The 27,793-nt window shown below is 39.8% G+C and overlaps 1 protein-coding gene across 8 annotated transcripts in view; it reads left to right on the top strand.

Moving 5' to 3' along the window:
- OSBPL9 (oxysterol binding protein like 9) overlaps positions 1-27,793 on the top strand; it is a 139,696-nt gene that overhangs the window by 65,552 nt on the left and 46,351 nt on the right. For 5 of the 8 annotated variants that reach the window (XM_040978554.1, XM_040978553.1, XM_040978552.1 and 2 more), the window contains one exon: positions 9,190-9,266. In XM_040978554.1, the coding sequence (XP_040834488.1) occupies positions 9,190-9,266 (77 nt within the window). Of the gene's footprint in view, positions 1-9,189; positions 9,267-22,628; positions 22,821-22,848; positions 22,956-27,793 lie in introns of those variants that run through there. The other 3 variants (XM_040978557.1, XM_040978556.1, XM_040978558.1) reach the window with 2 other exon arrangements.

The following is a 27,793-nucleotide window of genomic DNA, read 5'->3' as shown; positions in this document are numbered from 1 at the left end:
TTATATGCATTGGCTGGTGCAGGTGATACATTGAACCTGACCCTGCACTGGCTGGTACATATGAGTGTCAAGTCTGAGAACCCAGGTGAGGTTTCTTGGGGGACTCCTCAACTAGATGACTGGACTTAAACCCCAGCCATAGGGGCAATCATAAGATACATGATCTGACTATGTGTCAGCACCAGAGCTCTCCAGTTGCTGACACCTGCGTAGTGTACAACATACCTGAAAGCACAGGGTGAGCAGGACAGCCAGTTCTTCTAAGCCAGCAGAGGATATTGAATACCTTGTTAGAGAATGTGAAGCAGAACAAGTTGGACTACTGGCCAGGCTTTGCAACATGTTTCTGAGCATGTGGATACACCAAGGTGGACTTGGTCAGCTAGTAGATCTTGCATAGATTTTCACAGCCCTGGTGCAACAAAGCCAGCAGTGTCTCACAACTAACCAAACTGCTCATGTAACACCCTGGGGATGTTCTTCACCTTGCTTCTCTAAGGCGTCCTGTTAGTTTTGTAGGTATTGGCTTAAGGTGCTACACCATAGTGCTGGCCCCTCAGTAAAACTTCTTTTGCTAACAAGATGCTTGAAGCAATCAGGTTTACCATATTTAAGAGTTAGTCAAGTCTGACATTTGACAAACCCAATATAAGTCACTCACTCATTTTTCCTCCTGTATTCTTTATGAACAGTACTTATATTAACCAAATCATCTTCTCTTTCCTCTGTCTATGTTCTATACTTCCTATCTACACATAATGAGTGGATCTATCCACTTGATTCTATTTTTTCTCTGATAAATCACTGACGTGGTCCAGATCTTTATTACTTATTACCTGCACACTTTGTATGCTTGTTTTTAACTTCCTTCTCTCCCTTTTTCTGCTACTGTTCTGCCAAAGCATCTCCTTAGTAATGTCTGAGTTAGCTCTCAAAGTTTCAACCATCCTGTGCCTACTCACTTTAGTTTTAAAAATGGAAAAATCACAATGTTTCTAAAATTCAAAAATAAATAGCCTAAAATTAAGCCTTCACTAGAACCTGTACTTAAGACCCGGCATGGTGGCCTAGTCGCCTTGCCTTGAATGCGCCAGGATCCCATGTGGGCGCTGGTTCTAATGCTGGCAGCTCCACTTCCCATCCAGCTCCCTGCTTGTGGCCTGGGAAAGCAGTTGAGGACAGCCCAAAGCCTTGGAACCCTGGACCCACGTGGGAGACCTGGAGGAAGTTCCTGGCTCCTGACTTTGGATCAGCGCAGCATTGGCCATTGCGCTCACTTGGGGAGTGAATCATTGGATGGAGGATCTTCCTCTCTGTCTCTTTTCCTCTCTGTATATCTGACTTTGTAATAAAAATAAAGAAGTCCAAAAGAAAAAAAAAACCCTGTACTTAGAAACATCTGCAAGAACTAAAATTCTTAGGAATATTCATACACAAACATATGCTGATCAGAGAGTTCATCAAGAAGGTATCATTTCAGAAAGTGACGGGTCATGATTTTCCTGTAATTATGAGTGTCAGCTTTCTCCGAAAGCATCAGGCTTTCAGAATTAAAAAAATTTGGATCAGATTCCACTGCAGACAATACCGAATACAGTCATGCAAGGGAAGAGACAAAAATGTAAGAAGAAACTAGAAGAGTGTCATATGGTAAATGCTTTGATAGAAGCATTTACAGTCTGTGCTCCACAACATTCTTGATCAATCACAGATCATAGTTATAGTGATGGTTCTGTATGGAGCTTAAAATTTCCAATCACCTAACAAGGTTGTGCCTGTGTTTGGTGATCCTGATGTGAACAAACCAACTGTACTGCCAGTTGTATGAAAGGATGGCATAAGCAATTATGTACAATGCATAATACTTGACAATAAACAACTGCTACTGGTTTATGTATTTACTGTATTTTTTTTGTTATTTTAGAGCATACCTTACTTTCAAAATTTTACTGTCAAACAGCTTTCTGTGTTACTCCAACAACAGCCTCATGCACCCATGCTTGCTGTCTCTTGATTTCATCAAGAAGCTCCATTGAGTGATTGACCAGTACCAGCCACATTTGTGTAGAAACACTCTGTGGTGCTCATGGTATGAAGAAATCACTGAATGACAAATTTCCCAGAATGTGTGTCCATTGTTAAGTACTGTATGATTGTATAGTAAGGCACACAGACCTTTGTCCTTTTGTCTCATCTCTGTCCTTGTTGTTTTAAATAGTTTATTTAAACCTGGGTATCTGAGATTTGGCTTAGATTGCTTTGCACTTAGTCATGTGAATTGTTCATTCTTCTTGCCTCTGTGTTTCCTAAAAAAAATTATCTATCCAACATGTCCAAACTTGTTTCATCTTTCACTGTCAATGCTTTTATTCAGCATTTTTTAGCTACCTGTCATGTACATACCTACAAACATATTCAGAAAAGCCTTATAGAGCTATGGCTTTCTAAACATTAGAGATATGATTATGATAAAGACTGCTATGTTGGTGCTTTCCAGGAGCTTGAACTCTCAAGCTATTTGGTCTGAGAACCTTTATACACTTTTGTTAAGAATTATTTGAGATCTACAAAGAATTTTTATTCATATGGGCTCTATCTGTTGCTTACCAGTTTAGAAATTAAAACAAGGATTTTAAAATGTGTATTTATTTATTAATTTAAAGATAGCAACCCATTACACTAAAGATTTTTTGACTAGGTGTTTTCTCAAACCAGAACAAAAATCATGTTAAATTTTTTTTTTTTACTTAAATCTGCTTCTTGCTTAGTTTATAGGAATTACATTGAGAAGTGAGATCTTCTAAATGATTTCATGTTCTTACTTATTCAAATGTTTATAATACATGGGAATTGTGATTAGATGTATAATAAAAGACCTAAGATTATGAAATCCTTAAAAATAACTATTTTACTTACTAGAAAAATACTGTTTTTCCTTTCTGTACTTTATATTGTTTCCATGTAAATCAGGCATTATTGGGAATTAGTTGTAAGTAATTGCTTCCCTATTAATTTTATTCTTATTTTACCAATAGAAATTGTTTTTTCATAAGGCTGTATGTGATAATAAAATGCTTATATTTATATGTCAGGTATGTGTTAAATATTGTACAGATGAACTCTCATTAACCCTCATACCAATTTTATAACATATAGGTAGTTATTATTATCCTGACAGATAATATTGTCACTCTCAGATTATACATAAGAAAAGTAAAACTGAGAGTTTAAGTAACTTGCCCAAGATTGAGGTAGATGAGGACAAAGTTAGGTGTCAGAACAGATTTTGGACTGAAAACTTCCTTGTATGCTAAATGGCTTAAAACAAAACATTTTTAGTCATTGAGATGGCTTAGAGAAGTGTTTTAGAAAGTAAAACATACCAAGAAGGACATATCAATATGTATGGCATGTTGTAAAAGTAAATGTGTGTGTGTACATATAAGTATGTATGTGTGAACTAGGTCATGTTATAAAGTCATCTCCAATTCTTACTCTCATTCTTACTGTGGGTCATAGTAAAACAAATTTGGAACATACTGGCTTAGCAGATGACAAGCAAGCTTGAAGTAGATGCTGGAAAAGAACTTGTAGAGATAATCTGAATGTGTAAATAACGTTGTAAAAAGGAGGGAAAAAAGTGAACCTGTCTGTATGTTTGGGTTAAATGATGTATGCTTAATTGTAGGGTTTTTTTTAAGATTTATTTATTTATTTATTTATTTATTTGAAAGGCAGAGTTACAGAGAAAGAGCAAGATAGAGACACAGAGAGACATTCCATCTGTTGGTTGGTTCCCCAGATGGTCACAATAACCAGGGCTGGGCCAGACTGAAAGCAGGAGCCAGGAACTCTGTGCAGGTTTCCTACCTGGGTGCCAGGGTCCAGGCATTCAGGCCATCTCTCTCTGCCTTCTCAGGCACATTAGGTGAGAACTGGATTTAGAGCGGAACAGCCAAGACTCAAATGGGACACTGGCATTACAAGCAGCAGCTTCATCCACTGTACTACAATGCTAGCCCATTTCATGTCATTTTACATCTTCCAAGATTGATGTTAGAGAAGATGAAATGATTGTGAGCTTGCCTCAACCTTACTGTTAAACTGGAGAAATGAACTTCGGCTTTGACCCAGCAAAGCATCCTAGTGACCTCTTGGCAGCAGTTTAATCCCTTTCAGCCACTCCCGTCATTATTGACTCATCGGATACATGGGCTTGCAGCTGGACCCTGCAGATGTTTCCATGACTGGCACATGAGTGAAGCCCTCCTCCTCACCTTCATGGGAGCTCTGTCGCTTTTCCTTCTAGAGAGGTCAGACTGTCGGGAAGGACCAGTTAGGCACATTCACACCATGTATTAGATTATAAACTGTGCTAGATGGGGCTGGATATCACATTAGATTAAACCATTTTTAGCAAAGATTGTCTCAGAATTAGTGTAGATTTAATTTTACTTCCAGAGAGCCGTCTGTGGGTGTGATTTGTGAATTGTATTGTGACTGTGCTTTTATTTGTTATATGAACACATTCATGATTTACACAGGAAAAGAGAACAGGACAGATGGATAGCTCCATCTGTTCAACTTTCCAGATGCTCATGATGACCTGACCTGCATTAGGCCAGGCTGTAGCTGGGAGTTGAGAATTTAATCCAGGTCTCCCACATAGTGATAGGAACTCAAACACTTGACTATCACCTACTACTTATCAGTATGCATATTAGCAAAAAGTTGTTTGAAGCTAAGAGTAAAGTCAGGTCTCAAATCTCGTGCCTCTAATGCGGCACCTGTTCATCCCAGCCTGTGATTTAACCATGAGACCAAGTGTTCACCTCTGAATTGTACCAATTTTGAAGAAGCGCTGTCACCAAATCTTCCCCCACTATTTCAGAAAATGGAAATAGACCTTCCCAGACTTGTTCTATGATGTCAGTATTACCCTGCTCTCCAAACAAACAAGGACACAGCAGAAAAGTGGCATAGGCTTTGTGACCACCAGCATCCCACATCAGGACACTGGTTCCAAGTTCTGTGTTCTTCACTTCAGATCCAGCTCCCTGCTAACGTACCTGGGAAAGTAGTGCAAGATGGCTCAAATGCTTTATCTCATGCCACCTGCTTGAAAGACCCAATAGGAGTAAAACAGCGGCTAGAAAATTCTCTTCTTCTCTCCCTCCTGTCCTCCTTCCCATCCTCCCTGCCTCTACCTTCCCTCTGTCCTGCTTCTGTTCCACCTTCCTGTCTCTTTCTGTTCATCTATTCAGAGGGGTTTTTTTTCAATGGAAAGTGACTTTTTTTCTTAAGATTTATTTATTTTTATTGCTAAGTCAGATACACAAAGAGGAAGATCCTCCGTTCACTGATTCACCCCACAAATGGCCACAGCAGCTGGAGTTGAGCTGATCCAAAGCCAGGAGCCTGGAGCCTCCTTTGGGTCCCCCATGCGAATGCAGTGTCCGAAAACTTTGGTCCATCTTCGACTGCCTTCCCAGGCCACAAGCAGGGAGCTAAATGGGAAGCAGGACAACTGGGAATGGAACAGTAACCCATATGTGATCCTGGCGCATAAAAGGCAAGGGCTTTAACTACTAGGCTACTGTGTGGGCCCTATTCAGAGTTTTTAACCATGAGCAGATGTTGGATTTTATCAGATGTTTTCCTGTATCTTAATGGCATGATGGCTTTTTTGTCCTTCCTTTTGTTAATATGATGCATTATGCTTACTGATTTGCCTATTTTGAGTCTTTTTTTGCATCCTTGAGATAAATCTCATTTGATCGTGGTAAATTATATATTTTTTTAAAGATTTATTTTTATTATTTTTTCATTGGAAAGGCGGATATACAAAGAGGAGAGACAGAGAGGAAGATCTTCTGTCCGATGATTTACTCCCCAAGTGAGCGCAACGGTCGATGCTATGCCAATCCGAAGCCAGGAGCCTCTTCCGGGTCTCCCACGCGGGTGCAGGTTCCCAAAGCTTTGGGCCGTCCTCGACTGCTTTCCCGGGCCACAGGCAGGGAGCTGGAAGGGAAGCGGGGCTGCCGGGATTAGAACTGGCGCCCATAAAGGGATCCCGGGTGTGCAAGGCGAGGACCTTTACACTTGTGCCACCGCGCCGGGCCCAAATTATATTTTTTTAAAAAAAATTATTTTGAGAGGCCAGCATTGTGATATAGTGGGTTAAGCCTCTGCATATAATGCTAGCATCCCATATGGTTGCTAGTTCAAATTCTGGCTACTTCACTTTCAATCCAGCTACCCACTAATGCCCTTAGGAAAACAGAGGAAGATGATTCAAGTATTCAGGTCCGTATGTGAACTTGGGGGATTGGAATGAAGCTTCTGGCTTTGACCTGCTCAGCCCTAACCACTATAGCCATTTGGCGAGTGAATCAGCAGATGGAAAGTCTCTTTTTCCCTGTCTATCCCTGTTAAAACTCTGCCATTTACATGAATAAATAAATGTATTTTTTTTTTAAAAAAAAGAGAGAGAGTGAGAGAGCCATAAAAAGGAGCTTCATCCCAAAATGACTGGGGTTGATGGACCAGGACCAAATGTGGGACCTGGGAACTGAATTCTCTCATATGGATTGGAGAAACTCAATTAGTTGAGCTATATGCATCAGTGAGCTCCCAAGATCAGCATTGCAAGTAGCTGGAATCAGAAGCTGGAGCTAGAAATTGAACCAGGAGTTGCGTTAACTTCCAGGCTAAATGTCTACCTGGAATGAATTCTCTGACAGACAATATAGTTGGATTTGATTTACTAATATTTTGTCATTGCTTAACCTTTTGACTAAAATCAACTGATTTACTAGTATTCTGTTTACAGTTTGGGCATCTATGGTGGTCAAAGAGATTAATCTGTTGTTTTTGTTTTCTTAGAATATTTATTCATTTATGTGAAACACAGAGTTACAGAGAGAGAGAGAGAGAAAGAGAAATTTCTGTCTGCTATTTCACTCCCCCAGTGGATACAACAGTCAGAACTGGGATGATCTGAAGCTGGGACACAGGAGCTTATTTCAAGTCTCTCATGTAGGTGCAGGGGCCCAAGCACTTGGAGCAGCTGGGACTTGAACCAGCATCCACATGAGATGCCAAAGCTGCAGGCTGAAGATCAGTGTGCTATGCTACTGATTGGCCCCACCACCACCCATTTCATTCCAACTTTCTTATTTCCCTTGTGATTTTTTTCCTCTGATAATGAGAAAGTGGTTCTCTTTAGCTACAGTATATTAATTTGTGTTATATAATTAGACTAACATTCCTATGGCTTTGGATTTAACTACAGTACAATATTTATTTATATCTTGTCTTTAGCCTTATATTATCTAGTCAAAATGCTTTTTTTTTTTTTTTTGGAGTTAATTTGTCATTTAGGTTTGGCTGCTAAATAAATTGCCATATACTGACGTGCTCAGATAGCAGTTATTTCCCATAGATCTGGTGGCTAGGAAATGTAAGATGAGGGTGCAAGCATGATCAGGTACTGGTGAAAGCCTTCTTCTGGGTTGCAGATAGTTAATTTCTTATATTTTTCTAAACATGTAAAGATTGAGAAAGCTTTGGAGTTCCCTAATCCCATTCTTGAAAGTTTCACCCTCATTACCCAGTTTCTTCCAAAAGGCGTCACTTCCTAATCATCACACTGAGGGTTAGAATTTCCACATACCAGTTTTAGAGAAACAAATATTTAGGCCATAAAACTTAAGTTCAGTTTCTCTTCTCTTTCAGTGTAATAGGTTAATTTGTTACTGTGTACGTTATTTTGGGTCTTATCATCCTGCTTGATTTTAATTATACTGTTGGAAGGGCATGGGAAACATTATACAGAGTTCCATTTGATCTGTTTCTCTTATGTTTTGCTTTTCATTTGTATGCAGTTTTGGTCTCAAGTGTCTTTGGTCTCTTATGTGTACTTGTTTCCATTTGCCGGTGCATTGACATTGCATTTGAAAATTTATGGAAACTCAGCAGATAATATGTTTCATTTGTTTTTGCTAGTCAGATTCATGGACTCACTAGCAGTCTGGAGTTATTTTAATCCATTTCAGGTATCAATATTTTTCTGAGCCAACCAAATGACCCAGCAATGTTACAGTCCTGGATTATCTAAACTAATCCTAAAACGAAGCTGTTTTGCATCTCAGTCATATATGGCCCGTTTATCAAACCCCCAGTGTTTCTAGGCCTTGGGCTTCATCTTTTGGCCCATGTAGATTTAAAAAATAATGAAGACTTCCTTTTTTAATAGCGGATTTAGATTCATAGCAAATCTGATCAAAGACTAGGGTGCTCACAGTGGCTTTTCCCAAACATCCTGCCCAGATTTTTAAGTGCTCTTTGCAGTCTACAACACCTCTTCTGGAATTTATGATGCGTTCAGGAGAAAGGAATCTCTTAATACCAGGCTTGTCTTCTAGATGTTTATCTTCTCCTGGACTTTGACCTGGAAATTCTTTATACCTTGTTTCCTGAAGCCTTTGACCAGTGGTTTCCTAATCATCAGTACAGTTTTTCTAGTTGTTCTTAGTGGTAAGTTAACCTGAGCTATGTAGCATGCTATTGTTAAACACGACTTTGTTACAAATTTCACCATATTTTTTTATCTACTTAAAATAAGGTCTAGTAGATATCAGATGCTTAGGTAAGGATACATCAAGATGAACTTACTAAGAAGTGGCACAGTTAAGGACCATCAATGTAGCATAGCAGATAAAGACTCTATTTGTGATTTTGGTATCCCATATGAGTGCTGGTTTGTGTCCTGGCTACCCCACACTTCTGGTCCAGCTTCCTGCAAATGGTCTGGTAAAAACAGCACAAGTGTTTGGGCCCCTGAATTCACACGGGAGACCTGGATGAAGGTCCTAGCTCCCAGCTGGTGTTTGTGGCCATCTGTGGAATAAAACTGCAGATGGGAGAGCCCTCTGTCTGTCTGTCTGTCTGTCTGTCTGTCTATGTCTCTATATAACTCTGACTTTTAAATAAAACAAAGTATTTTAGAAAGAAATTACACAACTAATCTCCTTTTCTACTGGTTTCACTGTTAAAATTTACTTTCAAATATGAAGATATATTGTAGAAACTAAACTTTTAGAAATTATAAAATTACATTATTTACAAACCTATAATTAAAAATAAATTATTGAAATATGTAACTAAAATTACAATCTTTCACTTTAGCTCGTGATGCAGATGAGCGAGAAAAGTGGATCCATGCCTTAGAAGAAACAATTCTCCGACATACTCTCCAGCTTCAAGTAAGCCTTTGCCTGTCTTCCAGATAGTTAATGTTGTTGTGTATTTATAATCTGTATTTTTAAATAACTCTGATTAGTGCATGAGTACTTTTAATTTCTGAGCTGCTTATAAACTTATGATCACTTTTTTGTATGGTAGAAACAATGATTTTTGTCTATAAACAAGTCAGCACAAAGTGATTTGGAAACTGAAATGCTATGCTAATATGCACCAGATTCATTTTTAAAATTTAGTATCTATAGTTGTTTATAAATGTAGCCAGATTATGTCATTGTGCATGATAATTAATGTGCTGAGACACTGATCTCATTTTCGGTTTATAGGATTTGTCTGTTACCATATGGGTCAGCACTCTTTGGGATAAAAGAGAAAATAAAAACATAGCCCAAACTGGTTTAAGATTTTAAAAAAGTGTAAATCTGACTTAGATTTAATTTACAAGGATTCAGATGTCCAATCTCTATTTCTAGGTTACATTTTTTCTGAATTGGCTTCATTTTCAGGTAGATTCAGATAAGTTTATGACGATGAAATGGAAGCAGCAATTTCAGCCTACCCCTGTAGGAGCTCTGAGTTTATAGGAGGAGACTGTTGTTCTTTCTAAACCTTAATAAAAGTAACAGCATTAGTGTTGAGTGTCTTAGCTTTTAGCCATATAGCCAATCCTAACCAGTCATAATTTCACATTTATATGCTCCACTCTGGAGCTTGGAAATCTGTACTTCACCAGAAACACAATGTTGGTGGGGTGAAAAGTCTATCAACTGTCTCATGCTGCCTCTGGCAGTCAGAATAGAGAGTGAAAGGTGCCATGGTGACAAGAGCAGCAGACATCTGCCGCTCTGCAGGTACTTTTCTTGGTTCTGCAATGAGCGCACTTACAGAAGGTGTCACTATCTTGATGTACAAGATTGAATCATAAACTAATGTTTCATAACTCTCTTTCTCTAACGTGGCCCTACACCAAAGTTGGCTTGATGAGATAAAGATGGTAGACTCCCTCTTACTTGAAAGTGTTCAGGTAGAAGCTTAAACTTTAAGGGTATGATTATTCAGGGACTATAAGCAGTGGATTAGGAGTATTTTATTCTGAGTTATACTGTTTAAAGCAAATTCCTAATTTCCAATGGTTTCTTTTAATGTATGCAGTTTAATAAATGACTATATCATCATTTCAGCAAAATTGTGACTCTATAAGAAGTGGATTAGTGTTTTATTATTTTTTAAAGATTTTCTTCATTTATTTGAAAGAAAGGCAGAGTTACAGAGAGAGAGAGAGAGAGAGAGAGAGAGAGAGAGAGAGAGAGAGATCCGCCATCTGTTGGTTTACTCTGCAAATGGCTCCATTGGCCAGGCCAAAACCAGGTACTTGTTCTGTGTCTCTCACATGGATGCAGGGACCTAAATACTTGGGCCAGTCTGCTGCTTTCCCAGGTGCATTAGCAGGGAGTGATATTGAATGTGGAGAAGCCAGTACTCTGACTGGTGCCCATATGGGATTCTGGCATTACAACTGGCATCCAAAAAATAAATATTTTAAAAATATTTGAGTAGTAGGGAGAGCCAGAGCTAGAGAGACAAGAGACAGAGACACAGGAGAGAGACAGAGACCTCCCAACTGTTAGCTCCTTCCCTAAATGCTTGCCATGGCCAGAACTGGGCTCCAGACTGAAGCCAGGAGCTGGCCACTCAAGCCAGGCCTCCCAGGTGGGTGATAGGAGCTCAGTTATTTGAACCATCACTGCTGCTTCCCAGAAGTGCATTAAGAAGAAGCCCCAGAGTGCGTTAACAAGAAGCAGTAATCAGGAGCAGGACCCAGGTGTCAAAGCCAGGAATTCTGACATGGGATGCACACAGAGTAACAGGTGTCTTAACCTGCCTTAAAGGCTGGGCCAAATATCCACCTCGTAAACGTCTTAGTGAATAGATTAGTCACACCTCTTTTCCCATCTGAATTTTGTCAGAACACTATTTGGAATTTGGTTTCAACATGGCCAGCCCTGAACTATTCTTATATTTCTTCCCCAAACTTACCTGTTTCTGGTTTTTCTGTTTTCTGTTAATGACAGTGCTATTATCTGGGTCATGGAGTTTCGGAAGCTGAGAGTTAGGTGATGACTTCTGTTAGACCTCAGGGATTTTATAGACTCACTTTCATCCTCATCCTCCTCCTCCCCTCGCTTGGGCTATCTTTGCTGTCACCCTAGCTTAGGGTTTTGTTATATCATGCCTGCTGTGTTTCTGGTACTTTTCTAGTTAGTATTTTTTTTTTTAAGATTTATTTATTTTTATTGCAAAGTCAGATATACAAAGAGGAGGAGAGACAGAGGAAGATCTTCCATCTAATGATTCACTCCCCAAGCGGCCACAACGGCTGGAGCTGAGCCAATCTGAAGCCAGGAACCCAGAGTCTCTTCCGGGTCTCTCGTACAGGTGCAGGATCCAGAGGCTTTGAGCCATCCTTGACTGCTTTTCCAGGCCACAGACAGGGAGCTGGATGGGAAGTGGGGTTGTCGGGACATGAACCGGTGTCCATATGGGATCCCAGAGTGTTCAAGGCGAGGTCTTTAACCACTAGGCTACTGCGCCGGGCCCTAATTAATGCTCTTGAATTTATTCTCTTCTTTATCCTATAAATGAATATTGACCTTAAGGAATTTGACCTTAAGGTATCCAAAGCTATAAAAAGCCTCTAATGATTTACATTATTTACATTTGCTTGTAGGATTAGGAGATTTTAGGTTTTCTAGATTTCACCCCAGCCCACCTTTCCATCTCCTGCCCCTGCATTTATCTTATATTCTACACAGAAACCTTTTCATGGTTTTATGCTTTTATCCATGCCGTTCTCTCCAAATCATCACCATCCCCATTCCTCAAATTTGCCTGTCAGATTCTTGCCAACCACTTAAAACCCAGTACATATGCTACTTTTTATTTATTTATTTAAAGGCAAGAGAGAGAGAACGAAAGAAAGAGATATCAAGATCTATCTGTTAGTTCACTCCCCAAATGGACACAGTGGTCAGTGCTGGGCCAAGATGAAGCCGGTAGCTGGGAATTCCATCTGGGTCTCCCACATGGTTACAGGTGACCACGTGCTTGGTCCATCCTCCACTGATTTCCCAGGCACATTAGCAGGGATCTGGATCAGAAACTGCAGTTAGTACTTAAACTGGTATCACAGGCAACCTCTTAATCAGTTGTGCCACAATGCAATAACCCCTTAATCCTTTTCTTATTACTATTAGGGGAAAAAAATCTCTTATTTCCTTCTGTTAAATTTGCGTTTTTCTTATATCCTGTATAGCATTCAACTCAATAATAGCAATTAACATTTGAGCACTTTTTGTATTTAACATTCATTTTATTCAGAAGACATGGTAGTAATAATAATAATAATAACAATAATACTTTTAATATGTATGAATCAGATTCTGTTTTAAACTTTTTGCTTAGATTATTTCATTGAATGCTCATAAAACCCATGCAAAAGAAGACATAATTCTTATTTCAAAGATTATTTTTAGTGTACTCTAAATTCTATTGGATATACAGGACACTTAATTTTTAACTTTAAAAAAAATTTTTTTAAACTCCAGTATATAAAGAGAGAACATGTGATACTTGTCTTTCTGTGTGTGGTTTATTTTATACAACGTGGTGTCCTCCGGTTCCAATGATTTTGTGCAAATGATAGACTTTCTTGCTTTCTTATAGTTGAATATTATTCCGCTTTGTGTATATTTATGTATACATGTATGTAAATGTATGTATATGTACACATGTAGATATATATGTATATTTAAACCATGTACATAAAAGGGCAATTATGTGTCCCAGAATGGTGTAGACTTAACATACATTATCTCTTCTAGTAATACAGTATTATGTTACTAACTTCCCTCATCAGATTATAAATTTGTTAAAGCTAGAAAAGGAACCTGTCTTATTGAAAATATATTTCTGATAACAAGTCTATGAAGTCTAACAGGCTCTGCTCAGACTTTTGAATAAAATTTGAGAAGCCCCATATTAGAGCAGAAGCATTTTAAGTCCAGGTAGGCAGGATTTGGTTACTAGGTCTTCTCGCTTTACTAGCAGTGTAATCTGGGATAAGAACTTAATTTCTTTTAAACTTCATTTCCTCGTCATTAGAAATAGCTTTAAGCTCTCAACAAAGTAGTTTTGTTAAGATAATATGAAGTCCGTCTCTAGCATTCAATGCTATATAAATAAAAAATACTTAAAAAAATCATTTCCATTCTTCCTTGCAATCTAAGTAACTATAAATTCATCTGTTCATCTGGAAGATTTCTTCTACTTTTCATAGCCACCCCCGTCTGTTTTTTTTCTCACTTGCTATTTTTGCTGCTGCTTAGATTTCAGCAAATCGTAACTAAGATAATCTGAAGGTGGGAGAAGACAACCAAAATTTCTAACGTTTCAAGTCATATCAAAGTTGAGTTTTCAATAGTTATTCATTCTTACCTAGTATGTTAGCTGTACTATTTTACATGTCTTTTCACCCAGCCAAATTAGGAAGCTCCTTGAAGGGAAGCTAGGGAGGCCAGTGAGCCTTGTAATCACCTCTGTGTATCCTGTCAGAGTGTTCAGTAGATACTTGGTGATACTCATGGGGAAACCTTTCAGGCTCTTCATTTGCTGCAGTAATGACAAGATGAGCATGGCAACGAGAATATTTGGTTTCACTTGCTTTTAAGGTTGTTACTGACTCCAGGTGTGGTAATACTAAATTTTTTATAGGTTATTAGTAATGAAAACTGAAAATTATTAGACTTTTAGATCTCAGTTTAATAGTACTCATGTAGATGTTCAACTCAGTGAATGGTGTAGACACTTAAATTTTTTATTTTATGCTCTACATATTAAAATTTTATATTGTATGACACTTGTGATTGTTACTTGCTCCAAGAAATGGGACTTTCTTGTTCTCACACCCTTAGCTTTCGTAGGGTACTGTAGACTACATCTTAGGTGAGTACTAAACTGGAAATTCCTAGTTATTGTCATGTCATTTTATAACTTTTGCTCTCACTGTCTTTGATCTGAAGTACCAAGAGACAAAGAACATGATGCCCTGTGTAAGAATATGGCTAAGGGCAAAAGAGGGGGTTGTTAGAAAACTCATAGAAATACATCAAATCTGAGGACAAAAACATTCTCTGAAGAGGAGATGTGATGCAGTTATAAATCATTAACAAGATTGAAGAAAAGCTAGGTGAAGCTTTTCAGGGAGAAGAATTACATAATTGCCATACTTCTGTTGAGATGCCTTGATTTGTTGTTAACTCTAGGGGCTTATATGTCTAACTGGGTTAAGATTAATAGAACTGTCCTGAATATTTCTTTTTAAAATGTTGAACTATTTCACTGAAAATTAATTGTTTCAACATATAGTTCAATTTCTTCTGGCCTCATTAGATCTTATTGTATTATGTTGAAAAATAATTGTGCTTTATTTTTCTCCTTAAAACTTTCCCCAGGAACTGATTACGATAGGGATATGTGCTTTCACAGGTGAGGTGAGGTAGAGAAATAGCTGTTACTTAGGTGTCCTATGTCGAAGGAAGAGTCCACTGAGGGCTATTACCAGTGTGGTTGCTAGGTAGTAACACAGGCAGATTTCTGGTCCCTAGCTGGGAGTTTAGCCCTGTAGGATTCATTCTTATAAATTCTGCTGCACTATCTTCAATTCTTGGGAGACAACTAAGAACAGATGACTCAGTTTTAAGGATATTTATTTAAACTTACTAAAATTTATTTAAAGTAAATCTATGGATAGTTAAATTTATGGAGATCTTGTTATGTATTTTCCATATTCTAATAAAATTCAAAAAGTTTGAGTGTATATTCAATTGAGAATGCAGGGGAGTTTGTATTAGGTAAATACTAGTTGTACTGTGAGTAAATCTATATAGTTTTTGTCTTCATGGAGATCAGTCATAAGACCTCCTGAGTTTTTCTTGTCTAGTTTGGCAATTCAAAAAAATTTTTTTTAAGATTTATTTCTTTTTATTGGAAAAGCAAATCTACAGAGAAAAGGAGAGACAGAAAGATCTGTCCTCTGATTCACTTTCCAAGTGGCCGCCACTGCAGGAGCTAACCAAATCTGAAGCCAAAAGCCGGGAGTCTAGTCTGGGTCTCCGACATGGGTGGAAGGTCCCGGAAGGTCCCCAAGTCTTGGGCCTCCTCCACCACTTTCACAGGCCTGTCACGAGCAGGGAGCTGTATGGGAAGTAGAGCAGCTGGGACACGAACTAGCATCCAGATGGGATCCCAATGCATGCAAGGCGAGGAGTTAAGGCAGTAGGCTATCACGGGACCCAACTCAAATATTTTTAATGAAATCTATAAACTGTTCAGAATAAAGTGACCAATGCACAATGTTACATGTAAACACCAGGGCAATAGAGCTCACCTAAGATTTTAAAGATGAAACGCTAGCAGGGAGTGGCATTTGTTATACAAGTTTGCATGCTGCTTTACATCATTTTAGAGTACCTGGGGTCATGGCCTGGGTCCCTGCTAGGCATGTGGAAGACTCAGAAAAAGTTCCTGGCTCCTAGCTTTGACCTGGCTCATCTCTAAACATTTTGTACATTTGAGGCATGAACAGTGAACGAGAGATCTCTACATATCTAGTTTTCTCTCAGTCTCTCCTGCCTTTCAAATGAAAAAGTGTACAAACACACTTTTTAACATAGTGGCATATTTGCTGTGTATGATCAAAGTGGTTTTTTTTTTTTGGTAAGGTTTTATTCATGTATTTGAAAGGCAGTGTGACTTAGAGAAAGGGAAGAGAGAGAGAGAGAGAGAGAGAGATTGCTTGCTTGCTTTTCCATCCTCTGGGTCAGCCCCTAATTGTCCACAATGGCTGGGCTGGGCTGTCCCAAAGCCAGGAGCCTGGAGCTCCATCCTGGTCTCCTACATGGATGGCTGGTGTCCAAATTCTTTGGCCATGATTTACTGCCTGCCTTCCCAGGACATTAGTAGAGTGCTGGATTGGAAGAGGAGTAGCCAGGATTCAAACTGGGACTCATATGGGACGTTAGCCTCTTAGGTGGTAGCTTAATGCTCTGTGCCAGAACGGTGGTCTCATGGACAAGGTGTCTAGATGGAAATTTATTGTTTGACTTTTGAGAATAGGGGAGACACATATCCTGTTTCTAAGAGTTGTCTTTTATTGCCTGCTGTAATCCTTTGTATGAATTTCTAGGTATAGCCTAAAGAAAATGAGATTTCATGTAAAAAACAAACTTAGTTTTTTAGAACAGCTTTACTTCATCCCGCCTGCATTCATCTGGCTTTCCTCATCAGCATCCTCCACCACAGTGGAATAAAGCTGTGTTAACACATTGTTGTCGCCCAGAGTCCTCAGTTGACATTTGATTTACAGTTAATGATGTCTATGGGTTTTGGGCAAGTTTATAAAATGTACATATCATCATATCAATAGTATCTTCCATAGAAGTGTCACTCTCTTAAAAATCCTGTCGCCACTGCTTATTCCTCCCTCCCCTGATCTCTCACAACTGCCGAACTTTGTACTTTCGTACTGCCTCCATAGTTTTGCCTTTTCCAGAATGTCATATGGTTGGAGTCTACACAAGTGCTTGGAAAAGATCAAAGAATGTAGGTTTATGAAACAAGTTTATTTTGCTGCAAAGAAATTTTAAAGCCTGTGCATATAGGGATCTTTAAAAAATTCATGCAAAATGCATATTATGAAAACCTGTACTTGGATTTCAGAATTTTTAGTACTCAGAACTTTTAACTTTTCCACAAACTTTTTAAAATACCTTTGTATGGTATATAATTTTCTTAGTTTTTTATTCACTTAGTAATTTTCATTTAGGTTTCTTAAACATCGTAATTCATTTCTCCCTTAGCGTCAAATGTTATTCAGTGGTCTGGATGTTCCACAGCTATTTATCCAGTTACCTGTGGAAGAACATCTTGATTGCTTCCACATTTTAACTATTACAAATCAACCTGTTGTAAACATTATGTGCAGGTTTTTATGTAGACATAGATTTTTAATTCCTTGAGAAAATGTCAAAGAGCAGGCTTCTCTTAATTCTTTTGACAATGGCTTTCATAGAACAGAAAATTAAGTCTAGCTTATCAATTCTTTCTTTCATGGTTTGTGCTTCTGGAGTTTTAGCTGTAGATAGATTGTCAAACCTTAGGTCATTTGGGTTTTCAGCAATGTTATTTTCAAGGAATTTTATAGTTGAATTTTAAACTTAAGGCTGTGATCCTTTTTAAGTTAATTTGTGTGTGTGTAAGATTTGTTTCTAGGTTTTTTGTTTTTTTTTTTTTTTTGCTTGTGAAAATTGCACGGTATGTTGGAAAAATAAACAACCCATTATTTCCACATTGTGTAGCTGTTGTGCATTTGTCAAATCTTATTGGCTGTTTTATGTGAGTCTGTTTCTAAGCTGTCTGGTCTGTTCCATTGATCTGTTGCTCTTTTGCTAATATTCTACTGTCTTGATTTTTGTAGTTTTTTAGTAATCTTGAGTTTGGGTAATGTCAGTCCTTCGACTTTGTTCTTTGCCTTTAAATTGAATTTACAATTCTGGATCTTTTGCCTTCATGTAGAAGCTTTAGAATCAGTTTGTCAAAATCTGCTTGTTGGGAATTTGAATGGAAGACACTGAATCTGTAGATTGATTTAGGAAGAACTGTTAGCTTCATAATGTTGAGTCTTCCTTTCCACAGACACAAATGAAATTGCTTTCCTTTTAATTAGCTCATTGATTTCATTAAGTTTTGTAATTTTCTTTATATAGACCTTGCACATATTTTGTTAGATTTCTACTTAAGTGTTTTATTTGGAGCAATACTAATTATAAATGGTATTGTGTTTTTAACTTCAAATTCCACGTGTTAACCCATTGGTATAAAGGAAAGCAGTTGATACATTTTTATGATCATGTAAAAGCTTTAGGTTTTTTTTTTTTTGGTCTGTTGTTTCTGATTTCCATTTTCATTTTGTAGTGTATCTATTTATTTGAAAGACTGGATTACAGAGAAAGTGGGGAGAAGGCTTCCGTTTCCTAGTTCATTCCCCAAATGGCCACAGCAGCTGGGGCTGAGCCAGGCTGAGGCCCTGAGCCTGGAACTCCGTCAAGGGTGACAGGGGCATAAGCACTTGATCCATCTTCTGCAGCCTTCCCAGGCACAATAGCAGGAAGCTGGATTGGAGGTGGAATACTGCATACTCAAATCAGTTCTCATACAGGATGCCCGCATAACAGGCTGCAGCTTACCGAATTGTGTCACAATGCTTGTTTCTTTTTAATTTTCTACATTTTTTATGTAATTTGAAAACAACGAGTTTTGGTTTTGGCTTCACAATCAGTATAACTTCTATTTCCTTATTGCTTATCTTATTGCATTAGCTGGGACTTTCAGTATGATGTTCAAAAGTGTGAAAGGGAACATAGATCATTGTTTCTTTGTGGAAAACTTCTGGTTTCTCACCATTAAGTTTGACAGCTGTAGAGTTTTTATAAATATTCTGTATCATGTTGGGTAAGTTCTCCATTTGTAGTTTGCTAAGAGTGTTTTTTATTGTGAATGGGTATTTGATTTTGTAAATTTTTTTCACTCATTTTTATTCTTATTGTATTTGAAAGGCAGAGAGAGAGGTGGCACACACCTGGAGGGAGGCAGGAGGGAGTTTCTCTCTGTCTTCTCTTGTTCTCACTCTCGCTCTCTGAGAGATCCTCTGTTGGCTGGCTCCCTGGCCAGGCTAAAGCCAGAAACCTAGAACTCAGTCTAGCTCTCCCATGTGGTAGCACTACCCAAGTACGTGAGCTGTTTGTTACCTGCTGACTACCAGGATGTACATTAGCAGCAAGCTGGATTGGAAGCAGAGGTGGGACTTGAACTCACACATTCTGATTTGGGATAGAGGCATCCCAAGCAGTGTCTTTTGTGCCAAATATCCACCCTATCCATATTATTTAAATGGCCAGATGACACTTTTGTTTAGCCTGTTAATGTTATGCATTATATGATTTGATTTTTAAATATTTAACTAGCTTTCATTCCTGGGATACAACTTGATTATAGTGAATCATTTTTTTATACATTATTGGATTTGATTTGCTGATTGATTGTTGAGGGTCTCTGCATCTGTGCTCATGAGTTCCTGGAGAGCACCTTTTTTTAATAGAAGATTTATTTTATTTATTTGAAAGGTGAATGACAGGGAGAGAGAAAAGAAATTCTTCCATCCATTGGTTGACTTCCCCAGTATCCTGAATAGCAAGATCTGGGCTGGGCCAAAACCAGGAGCTAGGGATTGCATACTGTTCCTATTTCATATTTAACTTTCCTGCAAGTGTATGTACACTCAAATTCTAACAATGAAATCATTTTATTACCGTTATCAAATGTTGATATACTAGATAATTGTGTGTATTGTACTTTTACATGACTGGCGGTACAGATTTGTTTACACTTGCATCACCATAAGCATTAGTAATTCAGTGATATTACAACATCTCTGTACAACAGGAATTTTTTTCTCTATTTTTCTTCTATTCATGCAAAAGTATTTGTTATCTATGTTTGGTACTAGATCAGAATGTGATTTCTAGGTAAACATCATTGAGCGCTCCAGTGGAAATAATATTTTTGAAAGTACTACATTTGTTCTGTATAATTAAATCTTTTAATCTTAATGGAAAAGTTGGCCTGTTTTTACTCAGTAGACTTCTCACCCTTTCAAAGAACTTCCACCCTAAACTTCAGTGTTTAGATTGTTCTTTTATTAATACTTGTCTCTTTTTTTCTTTAATACTTAATATGTATTTAAAAGGCAGAGTTACAGAGAGATCAAGGGAGAGATACGTTCACTCCCCAAATGGCTGTAGTGGCCCAGGGCTTCTTCTGGATCTCCCATGTGGATGCTGGGGTCCGTTCCCTCTGCTTTCCAAGGCCACAGGCAGGAAGCTGGATCAGAAATGAAGCAGCTGGGACAGAAACTGGTGCCTCTTGGGATGTCTGTGCTTGCAGGTGAAATTTGTCAGCAAATTCGAAGTGAATCATTGGGAATTGGTGGCAGGTTAGAGAAATAACAGCCTATACCAAGTTACTGAATTGGAAAGTCCTTGAAAATTAAAGAATCTTTGAAATATTATTTGTTGTGGAAGGCAGGAAATATGGAGTTCAAGGGGAAAAAAGTTGGTGTAAGGTCTAAACCTTGCAGGAGGTGGTTAGATTTTGAGTTGTATCTTAAGCACAATGGAAAGCAGTTTAAGTTCTTCAGTTGGCAGTGAGGAGGGGGTACAACGTGGTAATGAAGTAAGTTGTGGAACTACTACTGTGGCCATGGTGGTGAGAATGAATCTGAGGAGTTATGATGGATTCAGGAAGATATTATTTAGTAAGGAGATTATTCCAAGTAATGGGGTAGTGGTGATGGTGATGGAGAGAAAACAGAATTGGGAGTATGTGTAGGAGGTTTTTTTTTTTTTTTTTTAATGGCCCAAGTTGGCGTTGGATTGAATGTGGGGTAAAGGATGCATCTAAAATGATGGCTAGGTTTGTGGTTTGCCTAATAGAGTTAATGACAGTGGTTTCATTTTCTTAGATAGGAACCCTGGGAAGGACAAGAGCAAACAGGGAAAGAAGAGAATGCATTTGAACATCTGAAACAATTTTTCTAAAATGAAGGTAGCCTTCACGCAGTAGAGTTAGCTCATCTGTTAAGACAGCATTCATCGAGCTCTTTGTACCGTGTATTTTATGCGGGGTGTTACAGGGCACATATACTAGTAGGGCTACACAAATAGAAGAAATAACTGGATTCTTAATTTACCAGAGTCTTGGGAGAGGGATATAAATAGCCATAAGGAAAAATAGCTCAAAAGGAATTTGTCAAAAAGGAAATGAAATGGGATTACTGCAGATATAATTTGGTAAAACTTCACTTTATACTTTTGTCAAACCAACGAATAGGAATATTATACTATAGTTTTAATGATCTGTGATTACTTAAGTCTAATGTATATGGGTGAAATGGTCTTTTTTCCATTCAATTATTGTTTGTAGTCATTTTCTGTTTTTCCACTAAATTAGAGTCTGTTCTTTTCGCTTGTTAAACTTATTATTCAGTGAAATATTAAACCTTTTTACTGTGATATAAATTTAAAATATATTATCTCAAGCAGTAAAAAGAAAGGGATGGGAAAGAAGTATCATGCTCTTAGAATTTTATCTACAAGCCACGAGGAATATTAACTACTAAACTTTTTTTTAAGACTTAATTTTCATTGGAAAGTCAGATATACAGAGAGGAGGAGAGACAAAGAGGAAGATCTTCCATCTGGTGATTCACTCCCCAACAGAGCTGAGCCAATACAAAGCTAGGAGCCAGCAGCCTCTACTGGATATGGCGGGGTGGGGCAGGGTCCTAAGGCTGTGGGCCATCCTGGACTACTTTCCCAGGCCACAAGCAGGGAGCTGGATGGGAAGTGGGGCAGCTGGGACACAAATCAGCGCCCAAATGCAAGGCGAGGACTTTAGCCACTAGGCTACTGCACCAGCCCCTTAAAATTTGTAAAGAGCAGGTTGTGCTACAAACCACAGAGTTTGTGTTTGTGATTCCCTGCATTTGGAGTAATTCTCTGTGGAGGAAGTGGAAGCCTAAACTTCTGATGTAATTTGGTTATGTTATTCGGATTCCTGAAGACTCTTCACAAGCCACCCACGTCCCTTATGGAGCTGTGGCACAACAGCAGACCCACCAAGTCTGACTGGATTAATACAATTAAGGTGCCACTTGCTTGTGATGACTGACAGGCTATCTCTTCCTCCCTTCATTCCCCGCCCCCTACTTACATAAACAACTTTCCGGAAGTAAGATCAGTATCAGTATAGAGAAGAAATCTGTGTGGGCCCAGGCTCCCTAGCTGCCAAGTTATTGGGGGTGGAAAGCACGCCCATGGCCGTGCCTGGGCCTTCCCCCGCAGCTGGGGTTGGGCCGGCGGAGCCTAGCTGAGCTCCTTGGAGTGACCACCTCCCTGGCACGGGCGGGGTGGGGCGTTGGGGGCGCCCGCGCAGCGGAGGCGGCGCTGCCAGCCTCGAGGTGCAGCCGGTGAGGCGCGCCCCGACCCAGGAGGAGGAGGGTCCCGCAGACCTGCCAGCCACCGCCCGGCCGCCCGGGGTGACTCCCTGCTGCTCCGAAACGGGCTCAGCCGCCAATCAGAGAGGTCAGCTGCTCACCTCCCTACAGCAGGTGACCCGTGGCCAATCGCCAGGGGTCTTTTTGCCAGGCAGGGCTTAGCCAATCGGGCGGCCCTAGGCCCGGGCGGGGGCGGGGCCTGGCCGGGGCTGCCAGGGAGTCCCGGGGATGGGCTGAGGCTCTGACTGCACCGCCCGCGCCGCAGCCGGGGCGTCCCACCGCGGGCTTGTGGAAAGGGCTGCTCGGGAGCAGCGCCCCCGGCTCCCTCCCCAGGAGGCACCGAGGGCGGGGGCCTTGGCGAATGGCTTTCTTGCTGGCCGCTTGCGGAGTGAGTAGACCCCTAGGGTCTGGGTGAGGGGCCGGCCCCCGCCTCCGAGTCCCCAGGGTCCTTGCTGCCTGCTCGGGGCCGGGCCGTGGGTGCGAATGTCGCGCTCTCCTGGCCTCCTCTTTGCTGCCCTCTGGGGTGAGTAGGACGACGTGGCCGCGGCTGCCCAGGCCCCCTGTGACCGGGCCTGCTCCCGCTTCCTCAGCCAGAGGGGCGGGCGGCTGAGGCTAGGACCTCCTCTTCGGAAGAGGCCGTGCCTTTGCCTTGTTTCCGTTGCTTGCTTGCTTGCTTGCTTGTTTGTTTTGGGGTGGAACTCTATATTTATTTTCCTTTGCAAAGACGACCAAGAATTCGATTTTAGATTTAAACGTTAAGCCTTCTCTTAATGTAAAGCTTCATTTTGATTACTGACTTCAATACTAGATTCTGCATTTATAGGCCAGATATTTTGGGGGTTTTATTTTGGGCGCTGTTTTTGTTTTCATGTGCTGTAATTATAGATGCTATTGTTCGTATGCTGTTGTATGAGGGAATGCGTCGATGCACCCCGGGCAGCTGATGCAAATACATTTAAAAATTTTTGTAGTTTTATGGGCTTCACCTGACAACTAGAGGGAAAGTTTTAGGTTCTCAGCCCAGGTTACAGTTAGGAAAGTTGAGTGTAATTGGTACACTGGAAAGCATACTTGAATTATGCTCTTCCCCTCTGGCTTCACCTGTTCTTCACAAAGATTTTTCTTGTGTAAAATTGACAGGTTGTATTAAACAAAAAAGCTGGTTATTTTGAAGTAATACTTGGTTTTGCTTGTTGATTAAGCCCTTTTTACTTTTTAGCTGTATTAAAGACCTTAAATCAAGTACTTCCTTATTTTTTAGTGGAATAGAAGGCAGAAGTACTACTTAGAGTGGTAGCAGTTGCAGTTTTGACAGTTTTTGCTGTAAATTTTATAATCGGAAGTTCTCATGCAGTATCTTGATTCATCTCAGGCACTACCTCTGTTGAACTGGGTAGGTGATGAAACCCTTTACTGAATAGTTTTAACATTTCTTATTTACTTCTGTTTTTAAAATCTTTTTCTTTAAATTTTGTTTTGCAACAAGTGAACCTAAATAAAAATACCGTATTCACTACTAGTTCAGGAAAGGTACTTTTATATCGCTAAAAATCAGTTTTGTGCTAAGCACTTAAAACAGAAACAAGCAAGATAACAGAAGCGAAGTGTCCAGGTTTGTTTTGGACAGAAAGGAGGTTGTACTTGCAGTGCCTTTCAGTAAATAGGAGGCTGTTGCCCATCCATTTTGATATGTGTAAGGTTCTAGAAAATGTGAGTTTTCTTTATCTTAATGCGAAAAATCTTGTTTTCAGTAGTAACATAACCACTCAGCCATCCCTGTTTCACTCCTAGCTGATACAAAGAGAGCAGAAAATTTAGTTTAGTGTAGCTTTGGTTCAGCTAGAAAAAAGCTTGAGTAATATTACCATATTCTGTTGTTTGAAAATCTGGCAGTTGTATGGTTTACACTGTGTTGATTGAGAAAGAGGGGACTATCTGAAAACAATCTGCTTTTACTTCTGAAAAGCAAATTCTAGGATGTTGACTTTTACCACTATCTAAGCTCTATATTGTAGAGTGATAGTTTATGATGATAATAAGGAAAAATAGAGGAAAAGTTTTTGTGGTTGCTATAGTGGACTCAAATTTTTATTTTGGATGATTTTAATAAAGTTGGAAACAAATATTGTTAGACTTGAAAAAGCAATTATTAAGCTGAAAGCACAGTTACGCCAAGTGGCTCTGCTCAAATATTTTATTTATTTTTAATGGGTTTATTTGAAAGAAAGATCTTGCCACAGCTAGGGCCAGGATGAAGGCAGGAGCCCAGAACCCAGTCCAGGTCTCCCACATGGGTGGTCAGGACCGAGGACTTGAGACTTCACTGCTGCCTACCAGGGTGCGTGTGAGCAGAGCTGGGGTTCAGACCCAGATGTTGGGTGCAAGCATCTTACTACTGCAGTGAATTGCCAACCCATCCTAAATACTTGGTGAATTAACATTCTACTACACACAGGCAGGTATCTGTTTAAAGCTATTTTCCATTTATGTTCCAGGTCCAGTCACCAGAAGCTATCTTGTTTGCCTTAGTAGTGTCTCTCCGATTGCCACTTTTCTGTAGCTGATAATTACTGATTTTATTTAGGCCACCAGCATCATCTCTCACCTAGACTTGATGAGAATCTTCCAACTCATCTCTGTTACTGGACTCCTCTTGCCTGTCCTGTTTATCCAGATCAAATCTGACTTGGGTCATTCTTATGCTTCATAATCTCTTTTGACTTCCCGTTGCCAGAGTCCTGCTGCCTGGCATCTTCAAGCAACTTTACAGTCTGCTGCTGTTTTGTCTCCAGGTGTTTTACCCACTGTGAACAAGCTATGGCCTCGTTGTGTTTTTATACATCCGTTCCCTCATCCGTAGCATGTAACTTAAGGACAGCTGCTGGGATGCCTTTTCCACTGCATCTTCCTGTAGTAGAGCCGTGGGTTACCCTTATCTCTGTGTTCTGCCACACTGCTTGATTCATAGCTCTGGATTACGTTCTTCACTGCGTTGTCTAGTAGATTTGTGATCTCGTATCTGACACTTGAATTAGGCTAATTTTCTAGAGTTCAAGGTGTTTTGGATTTTATGTTTTTTTTTTCCCTAAATTATTCATTTATTTGGAAGGCAGGCTTAGAAAGGGAGGAAACAGTGCTTCCATCTGGTTCACTCACCAAATGGTTGCAAAGGCCAGGGCTAGTCCCTGCTGAAGCCAGGATCCAGGGTCAGGAGCCCAAGCACTTGGGCTGACCTCTGCTGCTTTCCCAGTCGCATTAGCAGGGAGATGGATTGGAAGTGGAACAACTGGAACTCTAACCAGCTCCCACATGGGATGTGCAGGTGACACCTTAACCTAGTATGTCATAGTTGCTCCAAGATCAGGCTTTTTGCTCATATCCCGAAGACTTTTGTCTTGAATCAAGTACTTGGTGTGTAAGGGTAGAAACATGTCATACCTTTTTGCACTCGTAGGCTTTAGAGCTGACACCTCCGTTAACAGAAGGTAGATCAGCAGGAGAAAAGTGTGGCAGGTTAACTTTAAGGTCTATGTAGGCACCTTCAGAAACAAACTCAGATGCAAAGAAAACTCTCCTTTTCTGCTTAGTTTGGTAATGAATGGGCAGTGGTGTAGAAACATGGTTGGACACAGGGTAGGACCTAATGTAAAAATCAAAGCAGAAAACACCAAGAGCTAACTGTTTCAATTCCTCTTGGCCATTCTGTGTAACAATACTTCCTGGCATAGGGCGGGACCCTTTCCGGAATGAAAGTCTTAGAATCTACTGTCAAAAAAAGGTCAGAGAATTTCTTCATGGTCAGCTCTTAGTCAGAAAGGTGAGTAAAGATTAGAATAGTATTTCTAGGTTTAGTGACAGAGAGAAGAGGGAGAGGTTCTGCAACCTGCCTAGGGGACACTGAATTCTAGTTTCTCTGTCTTTGGGGAAAAAGGAGCAGGGGGCCAGAGACTGCTTCTGAAGCCCTTCCAGGCTCAGAGTGCTGAGATGCTTTACCTCAGAGTTTGGAGTGCTAAGCCCCACCAGCACTTACTATGTGTTCAAGAAATGCTTGTTAAGTGGTCAGAATATGCGACTTTGTGAAAATTCTGTAAGTATTGAGACTTTTGGCTCTGTTGTACTAGAGTTAGATAATTCCGTGTAAATTAAAAATAGTCCCTAGGTCACCAAGCTTCCTGGTTGGAGAAAAGGACAATTGGAGAGAATGTTTAGAAACAGATGATGAGTAGATCCCCAGCCTTTGAGCGCATCCGTGTGTCCTGCAGTAGACTTGAAATAATACTGACGGCAGTACTGGCACAGATTGGCTCTGGCATACTATTACTATCGTTACGAAAGCATGTTGCTGGATAGAAAAGTTAGGTACACTGCTTGGAATGGACAAAACTTGAGTTCATTTTTGAAGGTTAGGTAAATCTTAGTTACAATTTGCTATTATTTATTTTGACCTTTAAAAATTGCATTCTTTGAAGATTAGGACAGTACCCGGCCGTAGTAGGTATCTAGCAAGTTTGTCCTAGATGAATGGTGATGGTTATGCATATTCATTCTCTCCCTCTCTAGTTCTGTGTGCCTGTACGAGAGAGGGTGTATAAGAGTGTATATGTGCATCTCTCTGAAAACTGTGCTCCTTCCTGCAGTGCAGTTCATTTATTTCTGAAGACATTTTCAAGGACTTGACTTCTTTGCTGTATTGACTGAGCAGTTTATTTTGCTTTAATCAAGTGTGCAAATTTAATCAAATTTTCCTGTTCATTCCATAGTTTCTTTGCATTCTCTGTATTTCATAGTATGTTTTAAAGTCGAGCTTTACTAATGTTTCCGTTTTGAGGTCACAGTAACTAATGGAGTTTACTTGTACTCTGCATTCTGTGTCTTACCGTGGAGGTCTTGGCTGTAGTGGCTACTTACCAGTTCCTACTGTATGTGCTTGAGTAAGGTTAACTTTTCAAAGATGGTGAAGTGAACCTGACGGTTTTTCAGTATGGTGAGGGATCGACTCTTCTGGAGGTATTGACTTTATGGAAGCAACCCTGAAGTTGCAACTCTCTGTCTTTTTGTTAGGTGAAGAGACAGTCTCACAGTCTCACAGCTGGCTGTAGACCAGAAGCACTAGGGCTAGAGCCTCGACGGCACTTGCTGTGTTATTCTCTCCAGAAACTATCAGGTTGCTACTATGGCAAATCTCTGTCTGTCTGTTGCTCACCCTGCTCCTCAAAATCCCATTTCTGTTTTCTGTTCAGCCTCTAATTTTATTTTCTTTCAAGTTTGGCATCCAGACTTGAAAAACACAGACTGGTCTGAAGATAGTTTTGCTCCCCGTTTGGCCTCCTTGTGCTTTCCAGGCTACCATTTGTGCTCACA

Source organism: Ochotona curzoniae, unplaced genomic scaffold, assembly GCF_017591425.1.
Source record: "Ochotona curzoniae isolate NIBS_2020 unplaced genomic scaffold, NIBS_Ocur_1.0 contig_291, whole genome shotgun sequence".
Taxonomy (NCBI): Eukaryota; Metazoa; Chordata; class Mammalia; order Lagomorpha; family Ochotonidae; genus Ochotona; species Ochotona curzoniae.
The sequence above is the reverse complement of the archived record's forward strand: the minus strand, read 5'-3'. Positions and strand labels throughout refer to the sequence as shown.